The 20,039-nt window shown below is 41.2% G+C and overlaps 1 protein-coding gene across 6 annotated transcripts in view; it reads left to right on the top strand.

Annotated features, from left to right (window-relative positions):
* AAK1 (AP2 associated kinase 1) overlaps window positions 1-20,039 on the top strand; it is a 246,166-nt gene that overhangs the window by 123,177 nt on the left and 102,950 nt on the right. For all 6 annotated transcript variants that reach the window (XM_036752566.1, XM_036752567.1, XM_036752565.1 and 3 more), the window contains exons 5-7: window positions 9,021-9,142; window positions 11,646-11,727; window positions 12,530-12,662. In XM_036752566.1, coding sequence (XP_036608461.1) covers window positions 9,021-9,142; window positions 11,646-11,727; window positions 12,530-12,662 — 337 coding nt within the window. The remainder of the gene's footprint in view (window positions 1-9,020; window positions 9,143-11,645; window positions 11,728-12,529; window positions 12,663-20,039) is intronic.

Genomic DNA, 20,039 nt, shown 5'->3' with positions numbered 1-20,039 from the left:
TTTTCCCAAGGACTTTTTTCTTTTCCGTAAGGAAATATATAGAAAGTGGCCACACTCAGACAATGTTAGAGTTCGAAAAGATGCTTTAGTTTCACTTGTTTACAGGTAAGGAAGCTGGGATCCAGAGACTTGCCCGGGTCCCACAGGCTGCGCACACCAATGGCAGAGCTGACTCATTTCTCCTGATTCCCAGCCCAGGGCTTTTTCCACGGTGGGTCAGAAGGGAGAGAGAAAGAATATGACTCTTGGCAGCTAGATGGCACAGTGGATAGATCCTTTGGACCTGGAGTCAGAAAGACCTGAGTTCAAATGTAGCCTCAGACACTTACCAGACTATGTGACCCTGAGCAAGTCACTTAACCTCTGTCTACCTCAGTGTTTCCTCATTTGTAAAATGGAGATATATAATAGTACTTACCTCCAGGGATTGTTGAGAGGATAAAATGAGATATTTGTAAAGTGCTTTGTGTACTTTAAAACATTAAATAAATACAAACTACTACTGTTATTTAGTTTTAATTGTTACTGTTTTATGAGGGTTCGCTACCCTCAGATGAGAGAAGATTATTCTTTGACTGGCATGATTATTTGTTGTATCTTCCACCTCAGAATATAATTCGTCTTGGATATTCCTGTTGTGGGAGTTCTTGGGTTCTTGAAGGTAATTTCAGCTGAGGACTAGCTCTGGTAGGTCCCATCAATCTGAAAAGGCCTTTCCCTAAAGAAGAGAAATTGATTTTGTGTGTTGCAGTAGAGTAAGGAAGCCCATTCTATCTACTTAAAAAAAAATAAGGGAGGAAGAGAGGGACTTTAAAACATGTATTTTACCTGACCTATCCAGTAGTAACCACTTTTTAGTACCTGAACTGCCTAAATTCTCTTAGTTCAACGTACAGGGGAAGGTCAGTGAGGTAAGGCTTATATAACTTTTAGCAAAAACCACAAGCAGTTCTGGGGGGATAACCATGGTCACCTTCCAGAGCTACTGGATTGGGAAAGTGATAAGGTTAGCCACCACGAAATCTCAACCGGCTGAGGGTTTTAAGCAGTAATAACCACTTAGCCAAAGTCGCCATACATCCAATTTTTCTCCAGTCAGATAGATCCTAGTCACTCAAGTCTAAAACTTACTCTGAGTTCTTCTTGAATCAAGGGAGACTCCTCACTCCCCACATCTAATCAGTCACCAAGTTCTATCAACTCCTCCTTCATATTGTCCCCTGTAGTCAATATATTTTGATACTTTATTGCATCTAGGATCTTTTTGATGTGAGAACTCCATCTACTGACACGTATTGTGACCTGTCTTCACCTTCTAGTCCTGCGTGACTCATCCACATCTTCCATAAAGCCACCGTAACTAATCTGTCCAAAACAATAGGGGCCTTCCTTTTGGCCTTTAACACTGGGGTACCAGAACAGCACCAGGAACTATCCATCTATTATCTCCTGGCCCTGTTATTTCACAAGCCCACATCTTTTCCAATCATACATTTTCTGATTGATTTTTTTTATTCCACTTTTTTTCGGCAAGTTATCGTTGGCAATATGCTTCAGCCTGTTTATGCCCGTCATGCATCTCTGTGTTGCCCTTTGAATCATCCATGATTTTGATTTTTTTTTTCGGAGACAGCATTCAGTGCATGAGTCATAGCCATGGAGGTTTGCTGGAAGAATATTGATATCAAAAAGATGGGTTTTTGTTTGAAGGTACAGCTTGAGTTTGTTACATAATTTTGAGTTCTGTATAATTTTCAAAATGCAGCGTAGTCCTCTCTTTTCCTTTCATTTAGTTCTGAGCCCATTTCATTGTCCATGAGCTGTTCTAGTTGTAGATATAAGCAGTGATGGACTAATTCAATCCCTTACTCATTAGAAAACGTAATAACCATTATGAGTAGCCAGATCCCTGCCCTGCTTTACCTTTGTCAATGAGTTGTTATGAGTTGCTACAGCCTTTGAACTCATCACCTGATAACCAACCCCTCACCCTGCCACCCTCCCACCCAGACTCTGAATACAGGGTCAGTCATGGCTCTCAAGTCTATATGAGGATCAGTCTAAGTGCATGGAGGCTCAGTGCAGATTGGCCTCAAGTTAATGAATCTTTCAGTTATAGGAACTGACAAAGGTCACACGTACCAAGGCAAAGAGGTTGCATTCTGTGTCCATGGGAAAAATTCCTACCTCAGTGAAGCCAAGGGTCTTTGAACTATCAAAAAGAAAATAATAACGTACTTAGAACATTTATTCTCTTCACCACTTCCAAATTAGCTAGGCTGAACCTCCTGTAGCAGGCACAGAGTCCAGCAGCAGACCCACACTGGAAATTTCTCCAGTTTGGTAGGACCTGCCAAAGCTTGGCACCCCACTGGCAACACCTAAGCCCCAGTGTCACTTCAGTGCCATAATGAGGCTTTGGTGGAGGACATTAATGAAGGCAGGTGCTCATTAGTGTCCTGAAAATGTGCAAATGATCTCTGGAAATAGAGTACATGCTTGGCAAGACCATACCTGAAAGCCGCAGAGCTGGATCTCTGAGATCCATGAAACAAAGGTAATAAGGATGGAATTGGGATACACTTTATCCTGGAATTACCTTGGACAAATACTTTCAGCAGCAAATATTTATTTAAGCAGCTGTTATGTGTTCAGCACTGTATTCAAGGCAGTATGTGATTAATTACCAAATGAATTCCATAGGAGTTCATAGGAGGAGGGGAAAAATCATTACCAGGGAGGCTTTCACAGAGCAGATGAGTCTTAGAATGTTTGGGATTTCGACAGACACAAGAGGATGGGGAGGCAAGGGAAGAAACAATCAATCAAGCATTTATTAAGCACTAACTGTGTGCCAGGCACTTGTGCCAAGAACAAGCTTCAGATAGGATAAGTTAAGAAGTACTGAAGGAGGAACCTTGAGGAAATAAGCTGGCTCTTTAGTTTTCCAGTGACTAAATTAATATTTCCAGGCCCTTTTTGGGACAGAAGGCCTGAAATATTGCCAGTCATTTATTGCTGCCAATTATTTTTATTGAACCCCTGGCAAGCATAAAGATTCTGGACTCTCAAGACTGAAAGAAGTCATTCTGTTCTACTTCTCAACTCTGTTGCCCTAAAGATGGTTGCCTACTCTGTTTTCATCAACATCTAAAACATATCAAAGTATTGATGTAACCATGTTGTAACTTCTTTGGATCCAAGAGGTGGACCAGCCCCAAATAATTTAGGCTACTTCAGGTTGTCTCACTTGATTGGGTGGATGGCTTGCTATGGAAGGGACCCTGCCTTTGGCCGTGTCCTGTTTCACATTGTTCTCACTGACTTGGATGGAAATGTAGATGGCAGCTGTATTACATTTGAGGATTACATGAAAAAGATAGGAGGGTTTTAGTGGGCTGTGAGCTTATTATGAGTCAGTCGTGTGATATGGCAAGTAGGAAAACTAATGGGATCTTGGGCTTCAGGAAGAAAGACAGAGAGTCCAGGACTAGGGTGGTGTGGGTTCTGCTTTTACTACATGTAGAGTATCATATTTGTCCGGACACCACATTTTAGGAAGGATATTGGTAATTCAGGGAAGGCAAACAGAATGTTACAGGGCTTTGAGAAGATGCCATATGAACATTGGTTGAAAGGAATGAGAGACTTAAAAGAATCATCATTACTATCTTCAAGTCAAGGGTGGCTACATGGAAAAGGGATTAGACTTTTTCTGTTTGTCCCCAAAAGAAAAAGCTAGGAGCAATGGGTAAGAGTTTGAGAGAGACACAAATTTAGGCTTTATGTACTATCTAAAAGCAGACTAAATGACCTAGATAATGTGTTCTCTCTCCCTGGAGGTCCTCAAGCAGAGGCCAAAGGATCACGGGTTGAGTAGGTCAAAGAGGGAATTCCTCTTTCTGGGCATGGGTTAGATGAGGTGGGCTCTGAGGTCCCTTCCAATGCTGGGCTTCTGTCATTGCTTCTTTGTGAAGCTGGGAGGGATGGATAGCCAACCTAATAGGTTAGAGACTCAGGATCCAAAAAGTTCTCAGCAGGTTTATAGAATCATGGGCAGAATAAAAATCATACCTTTTAGTTCCAAAAAAGTTATTAAACAAATTCAGAATGGAAAGGTGGATGTTATCATTTAAAACTAAGCCAGACCTCAGAGTTCAGTGGGCCACAAGCACAGCACTGGGGTATAGCAACCCAAAAAGCTCATGTGATCTTAGGCAGCATTAATTAGAGGGATAGTGTCCAGAACAAGGGAGAGGTAGTAACCCTTTTATTTCACCCCACCAGGTAGGTTGTGTTCTATTTCCAACGGTCATGTTTTAAGGAGGAACATTGGCACATTAGTGAGTATGTCCACAGCAGAATCCCCAGTCTGGAGAGGGATCTTAAAATCACATCCTATAAGAAAATAGTTGAAAGAAAGGGGGATATTTAACCAGGGAATGGGGATATCTGGAGGGATATAATAGCAGTTTAGAGGAGAGGTGTTAAACTCATAGCCAGCATACGGCTGGCAAAACTGCCCACTGGGCCCAGTGATTAAAACGAAATTGGGGAAATTTTTAACAAAAATAAATAAAAATACGGTACAGTATAGATAATGTTAATTTGTGGTTTTCTAAGTCAATCTGTGGTCTGGTTTCTATTTGCATTTGACACTTTTGTTCTAGAGTATTTGAAACACTGTCATGAGGTATGGGAATTAGATTTGTTCTATTTCATCCAGGAGGGTAGAAATCTTCCAGCAGGTAAAAAAACAATAGGAAAGAATGTTTATGCAACTGTTTCAGCAGTGTCTGATTCTTTGTGACTCCTTTTGGAATTTTCTTAGCAAAGATACTGGAGTGGTTTGTTTTTTCCTTCTCCATTTTACAGATGAGGAAACTGTGGCAAATAGGGTTAAGTGACTTGCCCAGGGTCACACAGCTAATAATTGTCTGAGGCCAGATTTGAACTCATGGAGATGAGTCTTCCTGACTTTAGGCCTGGCACTCTATTCTCTGTGCCACCTAGCTGTATAGTTTGGCTTAATATAAGGAACTACCCTAATAGTAACTGGCCTGATACAACTCAGTATGCAATTATGAAGCATCTACTCTATGTAAGATACTATGCATATGATGACAGAAACAAAAGCAGCTTATATTCTACTGGAAGACTACAACTTGTACACAAATAAATATAAGGAAAATTGAAGCAGGAGATAAGTATTAACTCCTCTGGATGGGCTACATCAGGGGACAGCAAACTATAGCTTATAGGCCAAATCTAGCCAACCACCTGTTTTTGTTTGGGCCTGACCTAAGAATAGTTTTTATATTTTAAAATAAATTTTAAAGTAAAAGTAGGCCATACAAAAAAAAACAAACCAGTTGGTGGAGGGCCAAATTTGCCTCACAGGTGACCCCTGGGCTACATGAGGTGTTAACCAGACATTACTTAAGGAAAGAGCCATCCATTCAGTTGCAGCTGGTGGTGAGAAGAACAAAATGTTCTGAGTACTTTATTATTTTCTTTTTGGTAGTTCAAAGACCCTTGGTTTCACTGAGGTAGGAATTTTCCCCACAGACACAGAATGCAACCTCTTTGCCTTAGTATATGTGACTTTTGTCAGTTCCTGTAACTGAAAAATTCATCAACTGGAGGCCAACGTGCACTGAGCTTCCATGCACTTAGACTGATCCTCGTGTAGACTTGAGAGCCATGTCTGACCTACCTGGGAGGACCTGCTAAGACCTTTGCCTCTGCTACCAAGTCTTGGAGAACCCAGGGTCATCCCTGTGCTCTGCTCTTGCTTTCTTCAGGAAAGATATATTCCCTCTCATGAGCTATTGGGGTCTTTAGGAGGTATAGAAGAATGGTGGAAGGAGCATTGAGCTGAAATTCAGGAAACCTGGGAGCTCGTTATATCTCTGCTGTAAACTAGCTGGATGCCCTTTAGTAAATCCCTTGATTTCTCTGTGCCTATAAAGTGAGAATAAACATTGCTCCCCAATCGACCTCACAGTTTTTGATGATTAGGTGAGAGGATGGATATGAAAGCATTTTGGGGAAAAGTAGGAGGTGCTTTCCAGCTGCCAGGTCACAGTATTACCTTGCTGCCTACGTGCCTGGATGGGCACCAAAAGGATCTGTCTTCTTAAAGGGTCCAACACCAGTAGTTCCTTACAATGGCAAAACGTTGCCAGAATTTCATTTGTTTTCAGCTCTCTGATCCTGAGTTGACCTTCGTTATGGTGATTGCTTCTGCATCTGCCTCAGAGGCCACAGTCAGCAAAAACTCCTGCTCCCTAATAAAAGACCTGAGCCAAGCAAAGGCACCACAAAAGTCCCAGCCTGCAGCAGTTTGATTGGACTGCCAAGGCTAGGAAAAGTGCTTCTCTTGGGAAAGCAGTTAAAGATCTTTCCATTTATTGGTTTGCTTAACTGATGGCTTCCAGTGACTCAGGAGTAAATGTTGTTATGCAAACTTCCAAGGTCACGTTCCCCAACCAACATATCAGGATATACCAACAGACTGCAAGTGAGGCAGCATGCTGTGATGGAAAGGACCCTGAATTTGGGGACATAGGATCACAAAATGTTGGGACCAAAAAGGACCTTTGCCTTATTCAAGGAGAAGCGGCAAAACTAGCCTTAGAGCCCAAGTCTACTGGCTCCAAGTCCAAGGCTTTTCCTACTGGGAAATGGTCTTCTTGACTTCTGGCCTAGTTTTCCTCATCTGTAAAATGAAAGAGTTGGCCTAGAGGAGGAGGCCTAAGACTCCTTCCAGCTGGCCCTTGAGTAGATCCCTAAGCTGATGGCCCTTAAGGAGTAGCCAGAGGAAGAGAAACTAGGAAAGCCTAGATTGGAGTTGAAGTTGTGAATCCCACTGTCTTTATCATCTTGAACAGGTGGCTTTCTCTCAGAAGAAACATAGTAACAGCTTGCTTTCCTATCAGACTTTATAAAGACATTACTTTCCCTTTTATAGTTGGTCTTTATGGTCCCTTATAGTTCTAACACAGTATTAGTACATGGATCTATACTGTGCCTCTTTGTCTATTTGGAAAGTTGAGTGCAGGCAATAGTATTGGGCCTTTTCCCTCCACTTGCTTTGGGACTTTCATTATCTGTACCTCCTAACCCATCACCAGTAATTTCTATACTCTGAGGAAATGAAAATCAACCCTATCCTACCTCCATCTCCACAGACCCACAAGATGAAGGATCCTGCTCAAGAAATTGTGACCTGAACTTGCTATATTCTCTCTGTGGCTCCACCAAACCTTTTATTTTCATTATCTTTATCTAATAAAATAACAGGAAGAAGGAGAATGAATGCTTTTTTAAAATCAGGAGCCTTTTACAAACAGATCACCACACAGGCCATTTTTGTTTTTGGAGGTAGTCAGGGTTAAGTGACTTGTCCAGGGTCACACAGCTAGTAAATGTCTGAGGCTGGATTTGAACTCAGGTCCTCCTGACTCCAGGGCTAGTGCTTTACCCACCGGGCCACCTAGTTGCCCCCAAATAGACCATTTTGGTACATTACTGATGCACTGTCACAGGGTTTAGGACTAGGAGAGAATGTCCGAGACCCTCTAAGGAAATCCTGTTCCAGACTGGGGAAAGAACTTTCCTAGGGTCACACAGATAGTAAAAAAACAGTCAGGACTTTTGAATTCTGCCTCCAAACACGGCATTCTTCCAGTTTAGACTGTGCTGCTTCTGTGTTTGTTTTCTGAAACAAAGTAGGAAGCATTTAAAAGCCAAGGTAAAGAAATGGATTTGCCAAAAAGCTATAAAATCTATAAAATGGCTTCACTTCAACAAACATATATTAACCACTTTCTTTGCTCAGGGTTCTATACTAGGACAAAAGTCCACTTGTCCTTGCCCTCAGGAGCTTACTTGACACTGGAGTGATATGCTGTGTACATGGATAAAGAAATAAAAGAGTATACACAGAATAATTTCAAGAGAGATAAATGAAAATATTAATTTAGCTCTTACTATGTGCCAGGCACTGGGCTGAAGTACTGGGGATACCAGTACAAAAGCTAGGCAGTCCCTACTCTCAGGAAACTTACATTCTAATGGGAAAGATGGCAAATGTAGGAGAATGGCAGCCAGGGGTGGGTGAAGTCACAGGAATGGTGAGTGGAGCGTTCAGGCAGTCCTTTGACGTGCATGCCTTTTCCAGAGGCAAAGAGAGTTGTCATTCTTGAAGAGGACCAATGACATCATGCGGTGGTATTGATTTGGTTACACTTCTCATAGCAAGGTTGGGAGGAAGTGGGGTGGGGGTAGAAAACTGCATAACCTAAAGCATAGTCTGAAATAGGCTAAGTAATAATGGAGTATGTGAGTTTTAACCACTGATTGGAAAGTCAGAACAGTTTGCCCCTAGGTCTGGTGTTCTAAAGTTGAGTAGATTGGGTCTCCCAGGGCATGGCCTGGAGGTCTGGAGGGTGTAGTAACCAGAAAGATGGTTGAGATAAACACCTGGAAGCATGTTCTGGTGGTCCTGGGTCTATCCCTGTGGTGGGCTTCATGAGTTTGTGTTCACTGATTCCCCAATAAGGAAGAAATCTGTAATAACTGGGGGTGGGGTGAAATGGGGTGAGATCACAAGAGGCTCTCAAGCCGTATTTTGAAAGAAGAATATAGAATATATAATCTGTCTAAGAATCAGTGGTGAGAATGGAATACATTCCAGACATGGGAGGCAGCTTGGAAACAGGAAGTCTTGGAAATATGGCTTTTAGGAATAGGACTATCTTTAAAATGATCTTCTATATGAAAGTGTCATTGTGCATTTCCCTCACTTTTATTTTAAGTTTATTTTGTCAGTCTCCCCAGTTCATCTTTTGAGGTCCCTGATAAGAGACTCAGTGGGGGATAGACCTTCCCTTTATGCACACCAAGTACAGGAGTATCAGGAAGAAATGCTCTCATTGATGTTGCTTTGGAACCAAATTTATTTTCCTCATGTAAATGACCTGTTGTGACTGGGTGTTGGGGGGAATGTTTTTCAGGTGGAAAATATCCTGCTGCATGACCGAGGTCATTATGTCCTGTGTGACTTTGGAAGTGCCACCAACAGATTCCAGAACCCACAAGCTGAGGGAGTCAATGCGGTAGAGGACGAGATTAAGAAGTAAGCCTCCTCCTTCCTTGGGGCTTGGCTCTACTCTCAGATCTGTGACTTCTCTTTGAGCATAGGGAGGTTGGGGACCGGGTTGGGAAGAGAATGGTTTGGGGGGTGTGTGTGTAATATGAATTGGTTGAATCTTTAAATCCTGTAACTATGAGATTTTTAAAGGGTTACCTGCCTGAAAATGCAGTCATTTTCTGAAGAATTAATAGGTTGTACTAAAGGACATTGGATGTGAAGTTGGAGATCTAGGTTTCAATCCAGAGAGAAGAAAGCAAAGGGGAACAGATCAATTTCACTGGAAGAAGCACTTTTAAGAATTATGGGTATTCTAAGCCCTTGCTTGTAGACCTGTTGGAGGAAAGAGGGAGATACAGAGGAGACTGACTTTTTTTTTAGGGTCAGATTAACAGCTCTATTTGGAGTCAGAGGACTAAGATTCTAATCTTGGTGTCACCATTACCTATGGAGCTTAGGAAAATTATTTCTCTTCACTAGTTCTCAGTTTCCTAGTCTTAAAATTAGGAATTGGATTATATAATTGCTAAGGTCCCTTCCAGTTGTGAATTTTGTGGTCTAGTTTATCAGTTAGTTCCCCATTAGTTTAGTGGAGAAATCCAGACTGATAAATTTTATTTTATTTTTTTTTAGATTTTTAAAAAATACTCAGTCTTTGGCGTAAAGCCTAATGGTATAAATAGAATAAAATCACTTATCAGAGTATTTAAATTAAATAATAATAAAGGATTAAATAATAATAAAGGCATAGTAGTAAAGAGATTTTAGATGGTTTTGTTTGTTTATTTTTGTTTTTAATGCCCACTGTGTACCTAGCTCTACAATAAAATATTGCAGGCGATACAAAAAAAAGTTTCCTGACCACCTCAGAAATCATATATGAACAAATACATATACACATGTACATATTACATATATATGTATACATTAGATAGCATGGTGTGTCAGTGTGCTAAATATTGTGCTATAAGAGAAAAAGCTAAATATTGTGTTATAGGAGGAAAAGCACTACATTTGGAAACAGAGAAACTTGGGTTTAATCCTGGCTTTAGTGCTATGTGACTTTAGGCAAAACACTTTATTTCTCTGGGTTTAATTTTCCTCATCTGGGAAATGGGGATAATGATATTTGCACTGTCTGCCTCATAGGGTTTATTGTGAGAAAAAATTTTTTAATTTAATTTTTTTTATTAAATTAAAAAAATTGTTTCCACTTAATAGTATTTTATTTTTTTCTAGTTACATGTAAAGATAGTTTTCATTCACTTTTATAAGATTTTGAGTTCCAAATTTTTTTCTCCCTCCTCCCCAAGATGGCAAGCAATCTGCTATGGCCTATACATGTACAATCCTATTAAACATATTTCCACATTAGTCATGTTGTGAAAAAAGAATCAGAACAAAAGGGGAAAACCATGAGAAAGAAAAGACAAGCAAAAATAGAAAATAGTATGCTTCGATCTGCATTCAGACTCCATAGTTCTTTCTCTGGATATGGATAGCATTTTATGAAGAAACATTTTGTATGTACTATAAAACACCATAGAAATAGGAGCTGTTATTATTAATTAGATGACGACCATCTTAACTGAGCTCAGTGTTCAGTAAGGTCCTAGGAGTATAATAGCTCCTCGAGAAGAGGTATCTGTGTGGGCTGGAATTGTTAGAGAAAATTGAAGGAGGAGCCGAGCCTTGATTTGGGCCTTGCAGGATAGAAGGGCTTGGTGGAAAAGAAGAGCAAGGTGACAGATCTTGTAGTAACAGAATTCATTCTGGTTCCTCCTCCACCTGGGGAGGCTGGTTTGAAAAGGAAGGCCCAGTTTACATATTGCCCCATAAAGCCCACAGCTTAGCAATTATGATGATAGTAATAGCTCACCTTGTCATAATATTTGAAGATTTACAAAACACTTTCCTTATAATACCCCTGTGTGGTAGGCAGCACAAATATTATTATACCTTCGTTTTATTAGATAGAAAAACCAACGCCTGGAGAAAGTAAAATGATTTGCGCAGAGTCACATAACTAGCAAGTATCGGAGTTAAGATTCAAATATCAGTTTCTCAGGGCAGCTAGGTGGTGCTCAGTAAGTAGAGCATAGGCCCTGGAGTCAGGAGGACCTGAGTTCAAATTCGGCCTCAGACACTTGACATACTAGCTGTGTGATCTTGGGTAAGTCACTAACTCCAATTGCCCTGCCTTCCCACCTCCATAAAAAAAAATACCAGTTTCTCCCGACTCCAATTTCAGCCAGTGCTTTTTCTACCTAAACCCACTGTGGACAAGCTGATTGAACTACAAAACAGTCGCAGTTCTATACCATTACTCCCTTCTGCACAGCGTATGTATTCATATCTGTCTGAAATATGGACTGTTGCAGTCTATATGTTCTAAAACATATAGATATTTTTGTTATCACAGGATTGTCGAGCCAATGAGATGGGGGTGTGGTGGACATCTTTAATAAAACAATTCTTCTGATTTTAGGTACACGACGCTTTCCTACCGAGCTCCAGAAATGGTCAATCTGTATAGTGGCAAAATTATCACTACAAAGGCCGACATTTGGGTACGTGTTGAGTAATTTGCAGCTCCGACATGATGGGCAACATGGTACTTGGCCTTGGAATCAAGAGACCTGGATTTAGATCTAGGCTCACTTCTCATTATTTTCCTTATCTGTAAAATGGGGATAAAGTTTGCACCATTTACCTCCCAGAGGGGTGATGGGGGAAAGAGCTTTGGAAGCCCGAATGTACCAGAGAATTGTGTATTATTTTTCTAATCTGTAGCTGTAGTGTCTTAGTTTGTATACCTGCAGACCTGTTACTATGGTAGAGTGACTGGGCTTTGCCCCATGGTGCTGAAATTTAGGAAGCACTGATGGTACTTGCCCTCCTACTGAATTATAAAAACACCTAGTCAGCAGAAATTGTTAGAACAGGAAGGTACTACATGATATGCTTCCTTCCCGATTTAGCATCATCCCAGCTGAGCTCCTTCACACCCTTTGCCCTGACCCCACCTTAATAGCTGAGGATACCAGAATTGCTGGTTATGGCTCTGTATATCCACAAACAGAGAGTAATATGGCATAGCAGAATGCATCCTGGATTTGGAGTCAGAGGATCTGAGTTAGTCCTGTCTTTGCTACTTAGTGCATGCAAGACCTGAGCAAATCACTTCCTATCTGTGTACCTCGACTTTTTTACCTCTAAAATCAGGGAGCTTAGACTATGTGATCTTTAGGGTCCCATCCAGCTCCAACAGCACTAACCAACCTCTTAGAATGTTTGTAGGGAGGTTCTAGAAAGAAGCGCATGTTCAGTAGTTACAGAGTGAATACAATCCTTTTTCCCTCTGTCTTTTAGGCCCTTGGTTGTTTGTTGTATAAATTATGCTACTTCACATTACCATTTGGGGAGAGTCAGGTAGCCATTTGCGACGGAAACTTCACGATTCCTGATAACTCACGGTATTCCCAAGACATGCATTGCCTCATACGTAAGTATTTCCATTTCCCAGATTCCTCTTGGTTCATAACCTTTTCTCTCTAGGACTGAATCATACCAGCAGGAAAGGAGAGATTGCCCAAGGCAGAGAGAGAGAGAGAGTAAAAGGGAAGCCAGGAATGGGGAAATGGATCGATAGGGGGTAGGAACAGAGATGATGAGATATCTGTGAAGCAGGGGCCTCCAATTGCTCAAACAGGTTGCTTTTGGGTAAATTTCCAAAGTATACTTCTTACCTACATGCATCACTTGAGCAGAAATGTTGAATATGCAAGACTTGCATGCCATTATTTAAAGTCTTTGAAGAAATCCTGGAGCAATAGAATTCTGGTTGGTTGCACATCAAGGTGTAGGGCATCGGAGTTTGCAAAATTAGGACCTGCTCCAGTGAAGAGGGTAGCAGTGCAATGTTTTACTTGAATATTTGCCTCCAGCAGCAGCATCTAGCTCTGCAGAATTCATTTTAATACAACAAACATTTTGTAGGTGCCTACTATGTGCAGAACAGCATGCCAGGTGAGGAAAGCATTTTTCCTAGGTACTGAAGATAGAGGCACAGTACCAAGACTTACTGTCTTTTAGGTTAATCATTATGATATGTTCTGGGATCATTGTGACTAAAAATCTATCAACTGGTGGTCAGGCCCCTGGTGATGAACCATTTTATGCCTAGCTGGCCCTCAGATGTTGGAAATATATAGTCTCCCATTTGCATAGTTTTTCTAGCATGGAATATTTGTCAAATCTTGTCCTTCACTATTGTGGCATTTAAGAATCCATTTTCCTGATAAGATATCATAGGAGGACATTGCTTAACATTGTCTTTTGACTTTTCAACCTCTCCAGTTACCTGTTGCATCACACATACATTAAGAACAAAATGACCATAAGCCCTTCTGATAAAAAGTAGATGGAAACAGAGGTATTTGGCTCCTCCACTCTGTTGGCAAGGCTCTTTTTGGGTAGAATTGTTAACCAATCCCAGGCCATGTAGCTTGTCACTTGTCTATCCTGTCTTGCTCATTACATGACTGTGGCAGATGGAATAAACCTTTCCTCTTGGTTGGATGGATTTCCATTTGATGGAAGGCCACAGATTTGGCCATGGCTAGCTTTATTACAGATTGGTTTGCTTTTTCTTTTAATCTTGATTGCAAGTGAACAGAAATAAACAGGGAGATATTGTGAAATGCACATGGGGTTAGGATCATAATTTAATTTGCCTCATCATAGCTTCAGAGTTGTGATCTCAAGATTTGCTTTTATGGTAGGGGAATATATTAGACATCAAAGTCCTTATTTGAATGTGCCATTCTGAAAGCCTGAGGACATGTCGATCAAGTGATGATGTCAGTGAATCCTTGAACAAAAGGTCTCTGAGTGATTTTGCACCCTTAAAGAATGTTCTTAAATCATCAAACTTGAGCGTTACTATGCTCTGTGCTTTTAGATAAAAGTACCTAATAGTTTGAAGTTCAGACCTGTAATTCTATGTGACCCTTGTTTCTGAACTTTGAGTGGACTAGTAGAACCAAATTCTTAAATACAGTATAATCACTTGTCTTGTTTTTCTTTACATTGTATTATGAACTTCAGAACTGAGTTATTCTCACCTGGTGAACAGCCCCTTAGAGAAGGGCAAACCAACAATTAGAGCAAGAAACTGGGATTTGGGAGCCATAGAATCATAAAATTGCAGAGTTACTAAGTGACATCTCAAGTTATCTAGTCAGATCATGTCAAACTGAAATAGAAATAGAGCCCACCATACTATACATAAAGATCCTCGAGGGCTGCATATTGACTAAGGAAATCACACATTTACACTTTTTTTATTAATACATTAGCACATTAAAACCAGACAGGAGCTAAATTTTAATCTCACTCAGGCTACGCTTGAAAGCGTTGTAGACTGTGTGTGACCCATGTGTTTCTAGTCCAGACTCTCCCCACAGCAAGGATATTACCTGAGAATGGTCTTTTAAGCTTCCACTTAAAAACCTCCAGTCATGAGGAACACATTAGCAACCCTAGGCTGCCCGTGCCATTTTTTGAGAGCTTTAACTCTGAGCAAGATTTTCCTTATATTGAGCTGAAATCTGTCCCCCTAAAACTTCCACCTCTTCGTCTTAGTTTTTCCCTTTGAGGTCAAATGAAAACAAATCTAAATCCTCGTCCAGTGTGGAAGACAGCAATCATGTCCCTCATTTAATTGTTTCTTCTCCAGGCTAAATATCTTTAGTTTCTTCGACCAATCTTCTTTTGGCATGGCATGGTTTCAAGTCCCCTCACCATCTGGTTACCCTCCTGCCTATACTTGGATTGGAAAAATCAACTTCACATATACTGGATGGGGGAGGCATGGCTAGAGACAACAGTTTCTGTGTGAAAAGTGTGGGGGTTTCAGTGGACCGTGAGCTTAATATAAGTCATTGGTGTGACACAGAAGCAAAAAAGCTAATGCTGTCATAGGCTACATTAAGAAGTATAGTGTCCAGAAGGAAAGAGGTCATAGGCTCTCTATACTCTGCCCAGTTGGGCCACATGCCCAATTCTTGGTACCATATTTTAGGATAGATACAGACGAGCTGGACCACTTCCAAAAGAGGATGGTCAAGACGGGGAGATTGCTGGACAACGGGACAAAAGATTATTGGTTGAAGGAACTGGGCATAGAGAAGAGAAGGCTTAGTTGTCATTTAACAAAGGGCTGTCTGATGGAAGAGAGGGATTTGATTTTCTCTGTCCCCAGAAGGAAGGGCTAGAAGCGGTGGGTAGGAGTTGCATAGCGACACATTTTAGACTTGATGTGAGGGACAACTTCCTTCCAGTACTAACTATACAAAAATGGTCTGGGATGCCTCAGGAAATAGTAAGTTCTCCTAATTCTGAAGTTTTCCATCAGGGCCTAAGTGACCATTTTGGGGGTGAAGGTGTTTTAGAAGGAATTCTTGTTCAGATGGGGGTTAAATGGCTGCTGAGGTCCCTTAGATGCTTCAATTCCATCAATCTCTTGACATGCTCATCACTGACTTGTCTAAGATGTAGTTCCAAGAACTGGACAGAATGCTACAAAAGTATGGTCACTTTGCTTACTCTAGCCATTTTGATTATTTCAGTGAGTTTGTGGACCATTAAAATCTCCATTTTTTTCCCACAACTGTTGCTTTCCAGCTGTAGTTCTATGTATGTAGTTCTGTGCTTGTACAGTTCTTTTTTGGACCCAGAGATAGGATTTTTTACATTTAATTTTATTAACTTCATCTTACCAGTTTTATCACATTGTTACATAAGTCTTGTAAGTATTTTCAATGATCTCATTTTGTGACACAGTGTAGTACCCAGCACTTACCACTTTGTGTCACCCACAGATTTGATAAGTAAGCCATATAGATAGGCGCATGTATGTATGTACGAGCACACCACCTTTATATGTGATTGATAAGCAAAATGAACCCAAACCAGAGAAGGTTCTGTACTAGACTGTCAATCACCATTCTTTGGGTGTGGTCATGGTACAATTCTTAGTCTACCTAACCGTACTGTCATCAATTCCTCTTTCCATTTTTGCCCATCGTGATAATTGGCTTTGTTTCTCATTCTTTTCAAGCTTATCCAAATGTTCTTCAACATACATGCCCTCTCCCTTACCTCGACTGGGTGACTTTCCAAACAGATGAATATCCTCTCCATGCATAATGCTCTCCTGTCACCTCTGCTCTCTCATATGGTCCCTTTGAATTTGATGCACCCATCCCTTGCCATGTGTGAGTCACGAATTGCATCCTTTTGGGTTTCAGTGATACCCTGAGACATATTTACATCTTCAAGTTAATGCCTCTAGCTCATTTTTAAAACAATTATTTATTCTGAAATTAAAGACATAAGTCTTTAAGCTCTGGTTTCTTATCCAAAGTCCAACCCAGCAGGTCCATTGAATGTTCTTCTATCACCCTAGACTCTAATTTCATAATTCAAAAGATCTGCAATTTTGTTGATTTAGCTGTTTGTTATCTCGTCTCTTCTGTGCCTTAGGTATATGTTCTTTTATATATACTAGGATCAGAATATTTTATTATCTCATGACCTAAGTTACTTATTGATGGCCTTTTCTAAGCATGTTGCTTTTTACATATTAGATGCTTAATAACAGTTTGATGATTCGAATTAGGCTAGTCCTTGGATCCACTTTGTTGCTAGATACTCATTAGCCTTCTTCCCTTGGCGTAGGGCATGACAGAGCTTACCAGGCCCAGAGAACCCAGAGTCCTCTCATAAAGCACTGGAAAAAGCCTTTCATGGAAGGTCTCAAATTCAGCATGCCCTGAAGCTTAGCATCTTTCCTACGAAAAACATCCTGCATTAATCAAGGTCCCCCAGTTTCTGTCAGTGGCACCACATTAAACTCTTAGAGTTGGTAAATCATCTGGCTTTTGAGAAGCCAAGAATGTGGGTCAGATAGTCTAGTACCAGCCACCAAAAGGTTCTCACTTTCGTAGATCACTGACCTTTTATAGTTTGTCTCAGATTTGCTGATTTTTTTACTGTTTCTTGCTCTTATAAAATAATTCTCAAAGTGATGTTGGGGGACCCCTAGGCTATTTCAGAGTGTCTGCAAAGTCAAAATTATTTCTATAATAAAAGTACGATGCTTCAATTCCTCATATACTAAATGTCACACAAATAATTTATAAGAGTGAAAAGGAGTCCTAAGACCCAAAAGTTTGAGAACCACTGCTCCTGTACATTACCCTGTGCTGGCTCTGGCCCCTCAGTTGCTTTCTGCTCTCTTCTTCCCAGCTTTAAAGACTCAAAGAAATCTCCAGGTCTCATGGGTAACATCTGTGATGTAATCTTGTGAATGTCCTGAAGCATTGTTGCTTCATGGCCTCGTTGCACAAGGCCTTTATATGTAAAACCTGTTCCCTTTCTGGTCTTCCTTGCATGGCAGCTATCAATAATCACCTCTCCATAGGCCAGGAGCAAGGCCACTGCTGCCCTCTGTGAGCACCAGCCAAAACCGAGGATCTCCTGTTTCACCCCATAGCTCCTATAACTCACCCCCAGGCTAGGAGAGTTACAAGGTGACAATACCTTTATGAGATAGGGCTTCATTACAGAAGATCTCACTTAGACCATGAGGGACCCCAGTGGCCACCCTATGCAGTGTACAACCCACTGGCCTAATTTCCTATGACTTATCTCAACCAGTTCTCAGGCAGGACAGAGGAGTTCCCCAGCTACGGATTTCATCTATGGCTACTCGTGGATATCTGGCCTCTTCTCAGACTAATTAAAAGCCCTTTTAGGTGTCTTCTCTGGTTGCACCCAGTCTGACTCTAGTCAGACCCCATTCCACCTGGGGTCCATGACATTGTGTCTTTTAAAAATATTTTCGTATCAATATCAATTTGTAATGCTATATATTTTGTTTTATGCATTTAAAAATATTATTCTGAGAAGAAGTCTTTGGGCTTCCTCACACTTCCCAAGGGGTTAAAAAGCACCACCATACCACAGTGATAGCAAATCAAGAACTTTTTCCAGGAGGGTGCTGAAGGAGATTTGATCCACAGGAAAAGAGGACTGCACTCAGGCCTTCCAGACCTGGATTTAAATCTTCCCTCTAACATTTTCTAGTTATGTCACTGTAGGCGAGTCATTTAACATCTCTCTGTGTATCAGTAAAAAGAGATGGAAAATATGCTATTCTGAGTTCAAATCCAGCCTTAGACATTTACCAGCTATGTGATCCTGGGCCAGTCATGTACTGCTGTTAGTGTTGGTTTTCTCATCTGTAAAATGGGGATGATAATAATAGTACCTACCTCTCTGGGTTGTTTTGAAGATAAAATGAAATTATATTTGCAAAGCACCTTGCAAAGCCTTAAAATGCTATATAAATGCTACTTATTATTAGGAAGGAATTAGATAAATGTTTAAATGGTACAGAAAAAAATACCTGGCAAGAGGAAAGCACTGTAGCTTCTTGAACAGGAGAATGGCGTGGTCAGCTTTAGCAATATCACTTGGGGTGGGGGGGCGGAGCCAAGATGGCAGCTGGAAACTTGCTTAAGCTCTCCCCCAGATCCCTCCAAACACCTATAAAAAATGGCTCTAAACAAATTCTAGAACTGCAGAACACATGAAATAGCACAGGGAAGCTGGGCTCCAGCCCAGGACAGCCTGGATGGTCACTGGAACGGTCTATTGCACGGAGCTGGGAGTGGAGCTGAACACAGCCCAGCCTGGGCCACGCCAGGACCAACCAGACCAGGAGCCAGGCAGCACAGGCCATGGGGCCCTGCATGAGTGAGCTGTGGCAGTTACCAGACTTCTCAACCCAAAATCGCCAAAGACAACAGAGAAGGTTAGTGGGGAAAGCTACTGGGACAGAGTGAAAGGACTTTGCGGTTGGCCACCACCCTGGGGGTGGCGGAGGTGGTGCAGCTCTGAGGCTGCTTCCAGAGCTACAGCTGCAGTTGCTTCCGGCTCCAAGCCCACCTAGTAGGAGGAATTAAGCAGCGGATTAGAGGAGGAGTGCTTTCCGCTGCCTGGATCTGGGCTGCAAACCTGGTTGGTGGTTCTTGGGGGAGAAGGAGCACTGGTGTGGCAGAGTTTGCTGTGTAGAAAGTAGCTCTGCAAACAGCAGCGCAGCCCCTGAAAATTGGGACAAAGTACTCTCTACTCTACAAGTAGTCATACCCCAACAAAAAGCTCAAGGGTCAAGTAGTTGGCTGGGAACATGAATAGGCAGCAAAAATGGTCTCAGATTCAGACCCAGACTTTGCAATCTTTTTTTGGTGACAAAGAAGACCAAAACATAGCCAGAAGAAGTCAACAAAGTCAAAGAGCCTACATCAAAAGCCTCCAGAAAAGATATGAGTTGGGTTCAGGTCATGGAAGAGCTCAAAAAGCATTTGGAAAAGCAAGTAAGAGAAGTAGAGGAAAAATTGGGAAGAGAATGAGAGTGATGTGAGAAAACCATGAAAAACAAGTCAATGACTTGCTAAAGGAGACCCAAAAAAAAAATACTGAAGAAAAGAACACCTTAAGAAATAGACTAACTCAAATGGCAAAAGAGCTCCAAAAAGCCAATGAGGAGAAGAAGGCCTTGAAAGGCAGAATTAACCAAATGCAAAAGGAGGTCCAAAAGACCACTGAAGAAAATACTACCTTCGAAATTAGATTGGAGCAAGTGGAATCTATTGACTTTATGAGAAATCAAGATATTATAAAACAGAACCAAAGGAATGAAAAAATGGAAGACAATGTGAACTGTCTCGTTGGAAAAACCACTGACCTGGAAAATAGATTCAGGAGAGATAATTATAAAATTATTGGACCACCTGAAAGCCATGATCAAAAA

The sequence above is a fragment of the Trichosurus vulpecula genome, chromosome 3 (assembly GCF_011100635.1).
Source record: "Trichosurus vulpecula isolate mTriVul1 chromosome 3, mTriVul1.pri, whole genome shotgun sequence".
Taxonomy (NCBI): domain Eukaryota; kingdom Metazoa; phylum Chordata; class Mammalia; order Diprotodontia; family Phalangeridae; genus Trichosurus; species Trichosurus vulpecula.
Note: the sequence above shows the minus strand (reverse complement) of the source record. Positions and strands in the feature narration are given on the sequence as shown.